We start from the raw sequence: 14055 nt of genomic DNA, 5'->3' as shown, positions 1-14055 counted from the left end.
TGACCAAACTGTGGGAGGCAGTGGAAGACAGGAGTGCCTGGCGTGCTCTGGTCCATGGGGTCACGAAGAGTTGGACATGACTAAACAACAACAACATTAACTACAATAACAAGAAACACACCAAGATAAACACCCCAACCCATTTGTATGTGTAAGAACTATGGCTTGCACACCAACAAAGCATGTTCCACGTTTCTTTAGTGCTGGTGGATGTGTCCCCTTGGCAACCAGTCAGAGGTTCTGGAGCTACTATGGCTGCCGGATCCAAGAGTGAAGGCGAGCCCTCCACCTCCCAATGCCATTTGCTTCACCCTCAAATAGCCTGTGCTGTTAAGATGTTTCACTGGACGCCTGCAGTTTTCCACTCACTGGGCCTATTCCTGCCCTCAAAGAACAAACCTGCTCCATTTGCAGTGTGACAACCCTTCAGAGAGATCTGGAGACTACCCCTTAATCTGATCTTCTCCAGGCTAAACATGCTCAACTTGTCCAACCAATCTTCAAAAGACTTAAGTTTCCAGATAATCCTGCTTCCCTTTCTTCTTGACACAATGCAGTTTGTTAGTACTGTTCTTCAGATGTGGTGTCCAGAACTCAGCATGGTACTCTCTTTCAAATGAAATAAGGGATTTCCCCCCTAGCTAATGAAATAAAACCTTTTAAACACACACACACACAAATTCATTTAAAAAATACAAAACAACCACATCCTACAACAGCCACAGGAAGCTTTGGCTGCGCACTAAGAAGAGGAAAATTACTGCCAACAATTGCTGTGATTCAGGATCTCCTAACTCCTGAAAGGGTTGCTAACCAGATAATGTGCGGTCAGAGGGTATGCATGTGTGCGCTACATGCTGAAGAAGCATAATTTGAACTAGGCCTCAACAGAGCCTGCTCTCCAAGGTAGGATGTGACACATGCAATCCAAATAGAAAAGCACTGCATTTTTGAGGAGGGCCAGCCGAATACATTTTGGTGCCAGAGGCTAAGGACAGGATGGCACCTCCACTTCCACATACAGAATTTAACTGGACTGTAGCAGCTGAATTTAAAGACAGACAAATCTAACAGTTTTCGTTTCTTTCATTTTCTCATTTTTCCAGTCTTAAATTTTCTACATTTCCACAACCGTTTTATTTTTATTTTATTTTTTTAAAAAAGGTCCTCCTGAAAATTCATTCCCTAACAGGCAATTTTTTGCAAAGTAACTTTCCTTACTATAAAGCATTTTTGTATGTTAGATTCACTTATATATGCAAACGTATACACCCTTTATCCTGATATAAGTAATTTTTTGTACATGTCTTTGAGAACTGCACAGCAAAATCTGAAGAGTGAGTTTTGAAGCATGGCTATGTTTCGGTTTGCATTTTATTTCAGAAAGTGGACATTAGGTAGCTTTGCCTTTAATACAAGCTGAATCAAATCTTGCCCCCTTCTCACCGAATGTTCTTTCAAGATGGACAGTGGAACAACATCTTCCATGGTATCTGAAGGCAGTAGGATGACTTAGGATATGGGTAGGCAAACTAAGGCCCACGTGCCGGATCCAGCCCAATCGCCTTCTAAATCCGGCCCACAGACAGTCCGGGAATCAGCGTGTTTTAACATGAGTAGAATGCGTGTTTTTATTTATAAAGCATCTCTGGGTTATTTGTGGGCCATAGGAATTAATTTATATATATATTTCAAAATATAGTCCGGCCCCCCACAAGGTCTGAGGGACAGTGAACCGGCCCTCTGCTGAAAAAGTTTGCTGACCCCTGGCTTAGGATGTGCAGAGCAGACTAGCTAGCTCAAGGGAATTAGGGAACTTCTGTCATGCCTGGCATCTGTCTCTTGAGGAAGCCGTCTTAATCTGCCTTATGGTAGGGATGGCCCTGTATTTGAGAATGTGTAGTCCTCCTAGGACTAGGTGATCCAGGTGAGGCCCCATTGCTTGATGTCAGAGGTATACCTGGGGTGGGCATGGACCCAAATGGGGCATGACCCAGACCCAAATGGGGCATGACCCCCCCCCCCAATTTTTCTATGAGTGCCCACTTGAATATATTTGGGAGAAACTGAATTTGTGTGCATGCGATCTCGGTTACTGGGTAGGATATAAATTTTGAGTAATCAATTTACTTAACATAACTTTGTGGGGGTTATGAATTGGGGGGAAGATAGTGTAATTGATTTACAAAAGAGATAAATTAATGGGGGTAAAATGAATTGAAGAGAAGCTGATTTGCGGTGATCTAGGGTGGGGTTCAAACTAAATAATATATTTACAGTGATTGGCTTTACCTATAAATGTGCATTTGCAGATTTGTGGTGATGCTCCCCTTGCCCGAAACTTTCAGGTATCCAATAAAGCCCCCCCCCGCCCCCGCTGGAAGCCACCCTTTACATCCATCTGGGGCACTGGTGGTGCCGAGACTCGAACACAAGCCCTTGTTCCCTAGCAGCGTCTTTCGGATCGGGCCCTCCTAACCCCTAAACCAGAAGGGGCGCGGGTTATCCCAGCCCCTCAGCTTGTCACTTCCAAAACTAAGCTCGGGGAGGGGGGAGGAAAGCGAAAGCAGAGCAGAAGACCTCCTACAGCGGAGCCACGCAGAGGAGGATCCCGGCCGCGGAGGAGCCTCCGGCCCGTTTCCTTCCAGGGCAGCCGGCAGAAAGGAGGAAGGCGGTGCTGTCTCTGGCCGCGGCCGGCTCTCCCGCTCCTTGCCGTGCAGGGGGCTTTTCCCTCCGCCCGCGGCTGGGATCCCCTCCCTCTCGCGCTCGGCTGCGGCCGGGCCGGGCTTCCCCCGACGGGAGGAGCGAGCAGAAGAGGCGCTGCTGCTGCTTAAAGAAACAGACGCCCGCCTGCCTGCCCTGTTTGTCTGGCAGCAGCAGCAGCGAGAGCGAGCAAGCCCGGCGTTCCCACCCACTTGAACCGGAACCGTTTTCCCCCTTTTCTTCCCCCCGCTTCTTTTTTTTCCTTTTTGCAAAAGGCAGCCTCGGGGTTCGCTGCTGCTGCTGCTGCCGCTGCTGCTTCTGTTCGCTGGCGGGGGAGAAAAGGCTGCGGTGTTGCCGCCACCGCCAGCCCGCCCCTCCTGCCGCTGCTGCTGGGAAGAGGAAGAAGAGGCGGCGGGGCGGCGGAGGGCAATGGGGCTGCGGTTCTGCAGCAGCAGCAGCAGAGGCATAGCCCGGCTTTGCAGCAGCGCCTGCCTGGGCACGAGGACTGAGCCGCGCGGCGGGGCAAGGCGGCTTGCATGAGCCTCGGGGCACACCAGCAGCCGCCGGGGAGCGCGGCCGGCGGGAGCCTCGCTTGCTGCCGCCGCCACCGTCGTCTTGCCCCGCAGCGGCGCTTGCCGTTTCCCAGCACGCTGATGGCTTCTCGACGTCGCTGGTGACTGCTGCCTCCCTCCTCCTCCTCCTCCTCCACTACCATCACCCTTCCTTCCCTTCTTTTTCCTTCCTTCCTTCCTTCCTTCTCTTTCCACGGGCGGCGGAGATGGGGAACACGACCTCATGCTGCGTGTCGTCCAGCCCCAAGCTGCGGAGGAATGCCCATTCCCGGCTGGAGTCCTACCGCCCCGACACCGAGCTGAGCCGGGAGGACACGGGATGCAACCTGCAGCACATCAGCGACAGGGAGAACATCGACGGTAAGGAGAGACCCCCGATCCCCCCCCCCGCCGCCCACAACCGCGCGAGACCCCGGATTTTGCGGCGTGGATGTGGGAAAAGAGAGAGAGAGATTCCCCACCTTCATGCACGTGGGAAAGCCTCCCTGCACGCGTCAGGCAACAAGCAACATTCCAAAGACGGCTTAATAAAAACTTGAGCCTGGGAGCGGTCTTTCTCTCTTTGCAATTCGATTCTTTGCAAGCTAGAGATCGGCATCCCGGAAGAAGGAATGCGGAAGAGCGCTCCTGAGCATGTTTTGGGTGTGGGTGTGTGTTAAGCGAGCGGTAGCCTCTGAGCATGTGCTGATTGCTCTTTGGGCGGGCTCTGCCGTTAAGCGTGATGAGGAGAAAGCCACCTGAGGTGTCAGATTTTGGAGGTTCTATTAAGGGTTGCAGATTGTCAGTTGCATAAGAGGATTGCATTTTGATATTTTTTCTTCACCTGCCCCCCACCTCAGGTAGCAAAATATGCCTCCCTTGCCTAATGACAGAGCCTTGGGGAAAGGGCTTGATTTGGGACAATGCTGGGTGTCTCAAGGATCCTTTAGCAGAGGCCACCAAAGAGTTAGAGGTTTAAGGCCTTCGCATCGTTTTAGTTCTGTTTATTTACTGCATGTATTTATATTCAGGATGCAAAGCCTTCCTAGGCAGCTTGTGATGGTTTGTTGTTTTTTAATCACAGTAAACAGCACCAACATATAAAAAGTACCCAGGATCCTTCCTGCCACAGAGCAGTTGGTAGTAGATAGAATGGCCCAGCCATGGTGGAATAGGCCATCTGGGGCAATATGTCTCTTCTAGCTCCTGAAATCCTGATGGCAGATGTGGACCATTTTTCAAATTTCCAACCTAAGAAATATGCCTTGGTTTAAAAAAATATATTTCCTCATGGGCTACTAGTGAGTCTCCACATGCTGCTTGTGCTTTTTGTGTGGGGGTCAGCGCTGGAGCCATGTTATCTTGTTGAGAGCTGTGCGCGGGGAGGACATAGCTGTGCTCAAAGACTTTCTTGAAGCAATTGTCACGGAGCAGGTCCCACAATTTGCCTGGGGTCCAGGTCACTTCCCTTGGTCTCTTCAGCAGAGTTGCGAAGGGAAAATGCCTCTCACCTCACCCTTCTAATTTTCTTGGTGAAGCTAGGCTTACCTTAGCCAGAACTGGATGGTGCAGTTTTGTGGTACGTTGTGCTAGGCCAACCTTACTTCATAAACAAAACCTACAACTTCTAGGGTGGCACGAGGTAGGCACATTCTTTCCCCATGCACCATAGATGCAGCTTTACCACAGCTACGACCATGTTTGACCATTGGCTGTACTGGCAGGGGCTGATGCATAGCTGTCAACTTCCCCCTTTTCTATTCAGAATAAGGAAATTTCCCTTTAAAAAAGGGGAAAGTTGACAGCTATGGGCTGATGGGAATCGGAGTCTAAACATCTGGAGGGTCACAGTTTTTGCTCTGCCACCATACCAAGGGGGAAGAGAACTAACCCTTCAGTCTGTGAGCAAGAGGTCTTGGGACAATGTTGGAATTTCTGCCCATTACCCAATCTTCTCAAGTGTTTAATGTAAGAAGGGAAGTTGTTTCCCAACTCCAGTTCACAGAGGAATGTGTGTGACCTTGAGTTACTAAGAGAAATAGCCAGTATTTGAAGGGAAGAGAAGGGGCAGCTCTAGGTCTTTCCCCCCTGACTTCCTTTTTGTGAAGAGAAACTGAGGACGACCTTGAAAATCCTGTTGTGGTCCCATGGACACTGAGATGGTTCTCAGGGTGTGTTTCTAGGGTAGCCTAATTTATCCCTTAAGCTGGTGCACTTTGCTGGTTTTTGGACTACAACTCCCATGATGAAGGGCACTAGGTTGGGGAAGACTGTTTTAGTGGGGTAGGAAAGGGATGGGTGTGCCTTTCCTCCCTCCATCTCATTACTGACTGAAATTTTATTTTTTCCTCTCGTGTAGCTCATGCCTCCGGCACTTTCATTTGAAAGTGGCAGTGTCAAAATACTGTGGGGTTTTCTTGTTTTTGTTTTTTTTATTTTACCTCATGCTGTTCATCCATCCACATGTGAGCATCACTGTCATTCTGTTGTGGGAAATGCTAGCATATGTTGCTCTTGCTTTTGATGGAAGAAGCTTTTGGATGTTATCATGACACTCTGGGGGACGGCTTTTGGGGCCCGTCAGTATTTTTCCTCATACTCTAGAAGGGAAAGCCTCTCAACCCCCCCTCCCAAAATCCCATAGTTACTTTTTGTTTAAGGTGCAGTGTGTTCCTAGGCAACAAATTTCACTCATTTTTGTGTTGCCTTTTATGGGGCATAGTCCAACAGGAAAATCTGGGTTCTCGCCCCCCCCCCCACCTTTTAAAGGATGTATATCTGTCGGAAAACCTGTAATATTTAAGAATGCTATCCTTTTGGGCTTCACAACATGTTGTGGACATATACGGGTTCTTGCAATATACAGGCGTCCCAAGTTCAATCAAATTGGTAGGGTTGTGACCAACTAACTACTCAAGAGTAGACTCATTGAAAGCAATAGACCTAAGTTAGTCATCTTCGTTAACTTTTGTTCTGGCTTCTACTCATTAACTGGGTTTATTTTAAGTATGACTAGTGCTGGATACAAACCATAGCCTTAAGAATCTGTCTATATTCAGTTTCAGAAACAAGCTGCGGTCCATCGGATCTGAATTAGTATCATGGGATAATTGTTCTGGTTTGTGCTGGTTTGTGCTAAATTTCACTGAGAAATGTAGACAGTTACAGATACTGGGCAAGTGTCTTCTGTGGCAGTCTTTACTGATGCCTTCCCCTGCATGGGTTGACAAGACATTGGTATAATGGATTAATAACACTTGTGCTAGAGTCAGAGAGCTATTTGAAAAGTGTCTGGGAAATCCTGACTTGCCTGTCAAGTGGGTGTCCTTTGTATGAGTTAATTGGAATCTTGTCAGTTCTTTTAAAAGTGTGTCCATCCACACATGTGTTTCTCTTTTTTTTTTTAAAAAAGCAAAACTGGTAGCTTCAACTTTTTCATACACCATATTTTATTTCAACACATTATTTCCCCATGTGCATTGGTTTGATTTGAAATATTTCATAAATAGGCTATTGTTTCTTAATAGTGTGTGGATGTTGGCTAAAGTTGAGACATTTAAAACACATTATTATTATTATTATTATTAGACTTTTTGGGGGCCACAGATGAGTAGCTGATGAGCATTCCTAATGCCCTCAGAGTGATTAATTCTTATGTTGTAACGTCAGAAGTGGCCAGGTTAGCAATGAGTGCATTTTATGACACGCTAATAGGGGGGGAAAATCTGACCATCTGACAAGATGTGCTCAGTGCTGTGTGGTATTTATTTTGTACCTTTTCAAGGTAAAATGACAGTTCTAAAAAATAATTGTTTTGTGTAAGATTTCTTTTTGCGAAATAATCTACACTTGACTTGATTTGACCCCTGGCTGAAAGCCAGAGTGTTCACAGGGTTCATTTTGAATGAAAGCAGAGGTGAGGGTGTGGCCTAGCCTGAGCTCTCTACTCAGTTAATGAGTTATTCAGGTGTGTTTATATGTGGGACTATTAACCCCAGTAGATAAGCAATGTAATATGTGTCAAATAGATCGAAAGAAATGTTGGTATTTGTTGGACTTTGATAGCTCAGCAATATACGAATATTTTCTGATATATAAGAATATATATAACCATGTGTCTTTTTTGTTAATTATTTGCATTGCTTCTCTGAATTAGATACCAACAAAATTGTTTCAGGTTCAGTACCTCAAGGTTTGGTGTGGATCAAAGGATGGAAGGGAAATAAATCTTTGTCTCTCATACAGGCATATAGCACTGTGTATCTTTAATTTTGCAGTCATAACTATTGGCGATTTCCTAGTTGGAGATGGTTAGAATGATTCCAGCATGCAATAAAACAAATCCTCTCTCTCATGCCATTTCTTGAAAAGACCGACACCATAATTCTTGCATGTCTTTAATTGTTTACAACTTGAAACTTCAAAAATCCCGCACATTCTCACAGTGGAGGAATTTGTCTGGCCTTGCCCTTTTACTGAAGTTACTCTTTATCACTGGCTGTTGAAGAAAAAGATTACTTCTTGACCGTAATGTTCAGGGTTCAGTTTATGTTGAATTTATGACACCCGCCCGCCCCGGTTCAATAATAATAATAATAATAATAATAATAATAATAATAATAATAATAATAATAATAATTTATTTCCTGCCCTCCCCGGCCAAAACTGGGCTCACAGCACCTAACATCAAATGTATAATACATTAATCATGCTTTAGCCGTTAAGTGATATTTGCCACCATTAAGACCTTTTTGTGGCGAGTGTAACAGCTGGTTGCGCTCAACAAATGCAGGCCCTCTCTACTTTTTGCTAAAAGCAACTGTTTTATAAATTTCATTAATTAGGGGATTAATGCTGTTAAGAACCAGCTAAAGCATCATCTTATCCTTAAAATGCTCTTGCAACACAATCCTATTAGCTGAAGCACTGGCAAATTAGCATTTAAGATTAGATGCCATGATTTCTGCACTGCTATAACTGTCGTTATCTGTGATGTTCGCACTCACGTCACATGCTGATCCAGGATATTGTAGCCATATAACAATGCCAGATGCTGTTTGTGGGGTGGGTTTGAATATTAATAGCATAATAATTTCAGCTCTGATGCAATGTTTTCCTCCCTCATGCTTGGAATGAAACACTAACACAGTACTGCTAGAGCACATCTTGCACTGTCAATTCCAGATCAGAAATCTGCATCCCATATAACTGGGCCACTAATAAAATCCATTCAGACCTCCTTTGTATGTCATGTCAATCGCGTGTTAAATTTTCTGTGCATGGTGGGAGAACTCTTGACTGGGGATTGTTTTTCAACATGATTTATTTGCTAGACAAGGGCAGTTTATTTTCTTTAACCAAGTATGTGGGAAATTTTTTGATCAAAGGCAGAATTGTACAAGAGCTTTTAGGTTTGTCGAACTGTATGCAAAAGACTCAGGGTTTCAGAGCAGCAGACAGATTGTTTTGCAGTCTTTGCATGGCTTGCTTAAAGAAAATTTAATAAAAAGGAACGTTCAGTTAGATTGGGTCGCAACATATTCAGGACGCATACCCATAGAGCTCCATTGAGTCTGTGGAATAGTGCATGTGCTGCTAAGGATGGAGTGCATTGTTAAGGAATCAAAATATTTATAGTTTTTCAAAGTATTGCTACAGTATAATCTTCCTCTTATATATATACAGTACACACAAACTTTAGAGTGATTTCGTCATCTGGAATGTGAGCCTTTCAGCGTTGCTGATACTTTTTTTGGTATTTCCTTGCAGTTGACGATTGAATGAATTCTGATAAATTGTATGTCTAGTGTATTATTCAGTTAGAGGTCTGGGCAAGGCATATGCAGACAAGGTGTAAGGAAGTTGGCATATCAGTCATTTTTAATAACTAGACATAAGATTACTTGAAAATGTATAAGTGATCATACTTTGTTAAAAGGCTTGCACATTGGCTGTATTGGGACGACAAGGGAAGCCATGTGGCTTATCTATGGGAATGAGTACCATGCTAATTCATGCTGCTGAGTGCTCCTGCTGCACTCATTTCTTTGCGCAAGCAGGGTAATAAACCATAAGCCTTGGGTTAGTATTGCATTTGGACTAGTGATTGTGGTTGTTTCTTCCAGGGGGAAACCAAAGGTAGCCTTTTCAGATCATGATTGGTTTGGAGAGAAACCAGCTATGAGGATTGATTTTGATGTCCCAGTAACCAATGGTTTGTTGTTCCTGGTTACACCAGAGGAGGATTGTGGTTGGCACCATGCACTATCTGCTTATTCACAACAAACCATGGTTTATGGCTTACCATGCCATCCAGATGTGATCGCTGAAATTTATATATTATAGTTGATATTGAACTGAGTGCTCCACCTATGTTGTGTGATATGCTTGTGTGGTCATTCCGCAGACATAGCACAATTTCTCCTATTGATCTTACCATACATGAGATGTTGTCTTGGGAGCTTAGTAGTAATGGTGGCCAGAAACTTTTCTGTTTGCACATCTCATTATAAACTCTTGTCTCTTAAAACCCTTCTGGATTCAGTGCTTGGCGTGGCAGAGTGGTGCTGGCTGCCAAGACCTTGCCATTCTTTTCACTTTGATAAACAGCCAAGGAATTTTTTTGTATATGCTTATTTGCCATTGGTTTATAATAAAAAAGTACAAAATTATGCCTTGGATTGTACTGAGCTGTGAAAGTGGTCTTAATTCATGGCACATTGTATGGGTGTAAATTTAAATCACATGCATAATTTATTCATTTTTCATTTAAAAACCAGCTGTATTACATATTTGAAGCTTGCTACTGTGTAAAGAGTAAATGTGTAGAAATTGAAATGTTTCTGGCATATATTGCCACTTAAATGTCAAGTGCAGGAAGGCGCTAGAAAGCCACTTTGGAAGGCAGTGTTCTGGCCCTGTGGTTGTAAAGCTGCTCATACAACAATAGCTTTGAGAGCGAAGACCTTCACCAACTTAAAACTCAGCTTTCATTCCTGGAGGATGCAGCAGTAAAGCAAAGTATAACTGAAGAGTCCTGCTCCTTTTTAAAGAGGGATTATTAACTCCTTGCTAGTCTTGTTAGTTAATGAGGATACGTGGTGTATGCCAGAAAGAGTGAGTAGCAAATATTTAAGTGGCTATTCAGTGTACTCCTCCGCTGTTCATCATTATGTAGTTTGCATAAAAAGGATTATATATGATGGCATATAGTTGCATTTTTCCAGGTGCAGCAGTGTCATTGTGGAGAGAACAGGGAAGTTGAAGAGTGAAGTGGGTGAAGGAACCAGATCAAAGTTCATTTGTTTCCCTGCAAAGTTTCCCTTGTGCATTACTGATTCAGCAATTTATGGGTTTGGGTGTCTGTTAGCAAGTTGTTCTTGCATTCCTCTGACCTCTTCACAATTTCCAAATAATCAGTAACAGAATATGTGGTGTCTCTGTCTCTATCCCTTTGCATGAGTTCTGGAAATCTTTATGGTAAATGTAGATGTTTGAACACACAATTCTGCCATGTTGCATCAAGCTCTCTTGCTAAGTTAGAGGAAGATAATAAGAGAGGACTCTGTAGCTTGAAAGCCAATTTAGATTTGGAATCAATTACTAATTTCCTTTCTAGCTATATCCATTTTGTGTTGCAGGACCTAACAGTGACTTTTGCTTACCTGTGTTTTTTTTAAAAAGATGGGTAGGGAAAAATTTCTCCTTCATTTCTGTTAGTACATGAACTTGCATGCGCAGATTAAAGTGTATTCACTTTCTCTGTAGATACTTTGCATTTTGCTCTGGGCAAGGTCATTGAGAATGTAAAGAAGGCAAAATTGATGCTTTCCTCCCTCCTTTATGTTGGAGTAGTGGTTTTTTAAAAATAATTTTAAGTAGGAATAAGAATCCATTGGGAGCTCCAGTGACAGACCCTTTTCTCAGCCTCCTCGCCTGTACCTGAGCTAGAAGAGACAGAAACAACATTGTAGGTTTCATTACAGCCTTGATAGTGACTTTAAAGGAATGTTCCTCACCACATGTCCCACTGTCCCCCTTTTTGCTGATGCGCATTTATTATCTCCAATTATCCCAGTTATTCCCCTCTGCCACCCTTTGTTGTTGTTTAGTTGTGTCCGACTCTTCGTGACCCCATGGACCAGAGCACGCCAGGCACTCCTGTCTTCCACTGCCTCCCGCAGTTTGGTCAAACTCATGTTGGTAGCTTTGAGAACACTGTCCCACCATCTCGTCCTCTGTCGTCCCCTTCTCCTTGTGCCCTCAATATATCCCAACATCAGGGTCTTTTCCAGGGAGTCTTCTCTTCTCATGAGGTGGCCAAAATACTGGAGTCTCAGCTTCACAATCTGTCCTTCCAGTGAGCACTCAGGGGTGATTTCCTTCAGAATGGATAGGTTTGATCTTCTTGCAGTCCATGGGACTCTCAAGAGTCTCCTCCAGCACCATATTTCAAAAGCATCAATTCTTCGGAGATTAGCCTTCTTTATAGTGCAGCTCTCACTTCCATACATGACTACTGGGGAAACCATAGCTTTAACTATACGGACCTTTGTTGGCAAGGTGATGTCTCTGCTTTTTAAGATGCTGTCTAGGTTTGTCATTGCTTTTCTCCCAAGAAGCAGGCGTCTTTTAATTTCATGACTGCTGTCACTACCTAGCAACCCCTCATTAAGAGAATTAACATTCTATAACTTTTTTAAAAAAAATCTACCTAAATTCATTATCTCTACAATAAAGTTAGCATAATGCATAATGGGTGTTTTTATTTCCAGTCATAAGGATTACATGAGAAGACTCTGCTTTCTTCTCTTTTACAGATCCCACTTACCTCACATTTTGCTATAGCATTCTGTTTTCAACTGGGATCTATGGCACACAGTCTCCCTACTTGGGAGCTCCCACCAGAGAGTGCATATTCATGAAGTAACATCACTCAGTTCATCTGCTGGTATACTGGGCTCAACTCCTTGACTGCTTTCCTAGTGCCAGGTCCAGCCGCTACACTTACAGTACTATTTATGCTCAACCTTAAAAAAAAAAAAATGGCCTCCATGTGTAAACAAATATGGCTGTGCCCAGGGGCTTCTTGTGCTTGGGAGTTCTAAATAGACATGTTCCTTTTTTCTCCCTTTGAAGCTTTTTGATGTGTGACTGTGCAGTGTTTTGTGAATATGGCTGGGGTTGTCTTCTGTTAACACATCACCTCAGTACTGAGGGAACTACACTGGCTGCTATTACGCTACTGAGCCAAGTTTTAAGGTTTTACTGTTGCCGTATAAAGCCCTAAACAACGTAGGACTAGGGTATCTGAGGAATGACGTCAGTGTCTATATACCTTCCTGTCCACTGCTATCATCTACAAGGGGTCGTCCTTGTGGAGCTGCATGCCCCAGAGGTTCATTTCATGGCAGCTTGTGCAAGGTCCTTCAGCTATCCTATGGAACAGAGTGCCTGTTGAAGTTAGATTCCAACACTGTATGCATTTTGTCAGATGCTAAAAACTTTTTATTTTTTATTTTCACAGGCTTTCTCAGAAGAATGAGTTTACTTGCAGGCAGTATTTTCTTTTTTTCTTTTTTAAAGAACTATTCTATCTGTTCTTGTTTTATTTTTATTATTGTCTACCACTCTTGTTTTATACTGATGCTACTGTGATGTGTAGTAGTTCACAAACGCTTCATTTTTAAAATAAGCATTTTTATTGAAAGTTTTCAATAAATACAATAAAAAGCAAACCAAATAACAAAAATTTTAAGAAACCCAAGCAATGAAAGAGAAAAGAAAAGAGAAAGGAGGGGGGAAAATAACTATAAGGGGCCTTTATCACATTTAATAATAATAATAATAATAATAATAATAATAATAATAATAATAATTTATATTTCAATCATATATATAATTTCATTTATCCACACACAGAAAGGTAGACCCTCCGAGTTCCCACCTGTAAGCCTACCTCATAAACATTCCAGATCAATCAGAAAAATAATATGTGCCATAAATCGCAATGTACTATCTTTGTGTACCAGCAAGGAAGGAATTGCTGTCAGATATGTCCAGCAGGAAATGTACAGTGAAATTGAGGCTTTGTGCCCAGTATACCTTGACAGTGTACTTGCTGAAAGTAGCAACCTACCCTTTGGCCCTGACAGTAATTGCCAATTCTCTCTTCTTTAGAGAATGTGACGACTGTGAGGGCCAGGTTGGGCCAGGGGCATGATTTGTGACTTCCCCCTCACCCTTGATGGCGGCTGTCTAATAATTGTGTCACATGTCTCCTTCCTCTTCTCCTGCTCAAGTAAACTGCGAGACTGATTTTCGCGTTACTTAGTTAGTGAAAGTAGCTGGCACTTAGATGAACAAGCAGCTGCTGTTGGCGCTAAGTGGTGGATGTGTAGTTCTGGCACCCAGAAATTGCCTTAACCTGGTGATTGTTTCACCTTCTGGGGATCACAGAGGAAAGGGCATGAACTGACTGGTGAATGCTGGGAGTGAGCCTTGCAGCTGAGAGTACAGTGGACGCTCGGGTTGCAAACGTGATCCGTGCGGGAGGTACGTTTGCAACCCACAGCGCCGGGTCTGCGCACGCGCGGGTCACGATTCAGTGCTTCTGCTCATGCACAAAGCATGATTTAGCACTTCTGTGCATGCGCGAGCTCCGAAACCCGGAAGTAACCCGTTCCAGTACTTCCGGGTTTTGGCACGTCCGTAACCCAAAAACGCACAACCTGAAGCGTCTGTAACCTGAGGTATGACTGTATGTGATTGTCCCTTCTAAAGGTTAAAGAATGAGGATGCA

General features: G+C 43.8%; 1 protein-coding gene across 1 annotated transcript in view; it reads left to right on the top strand.

The window, feature by feature from the left end:
• Window positions 1-2567: 2567 nt before the first annotated feature.
• The window catches only part of CCNY (cyclin Y), a 113484-nt gene continuing 101996 nt past the window's right edge, over window positions 2568-14055 (top strand). The window contains exon 1 of the mRNA XM_083705113.1: window positions 2568-3635. Within this exon, the coding sequence (XP_083561239.1) occupies window positions 3482-3635 (154 nt within the window). The 5' untranslated portion in view covers window positions 2568-3481. The remainder of the gene's footprint in view (window positions 3636-14055) is intronic.

This window comes from Podarcis gaigeae (genome assembly GCF_964106915.1).
Source record: "Podarcis gaigeae genome assembly, chromosome: 12".
In the NCBI taxonomy this organism is placed as follows: domain Eukaryota; kingdom Metazoa; phylum Chordata; class Lepidosauria; order Squamata; family Lacertidae; genus Podarcis; species Podarcis gaigeae.
Note: the sequence above shows the minus strand (reverse complement) of the source record. Positions and strands in the feature narration are given on the sequence as shown.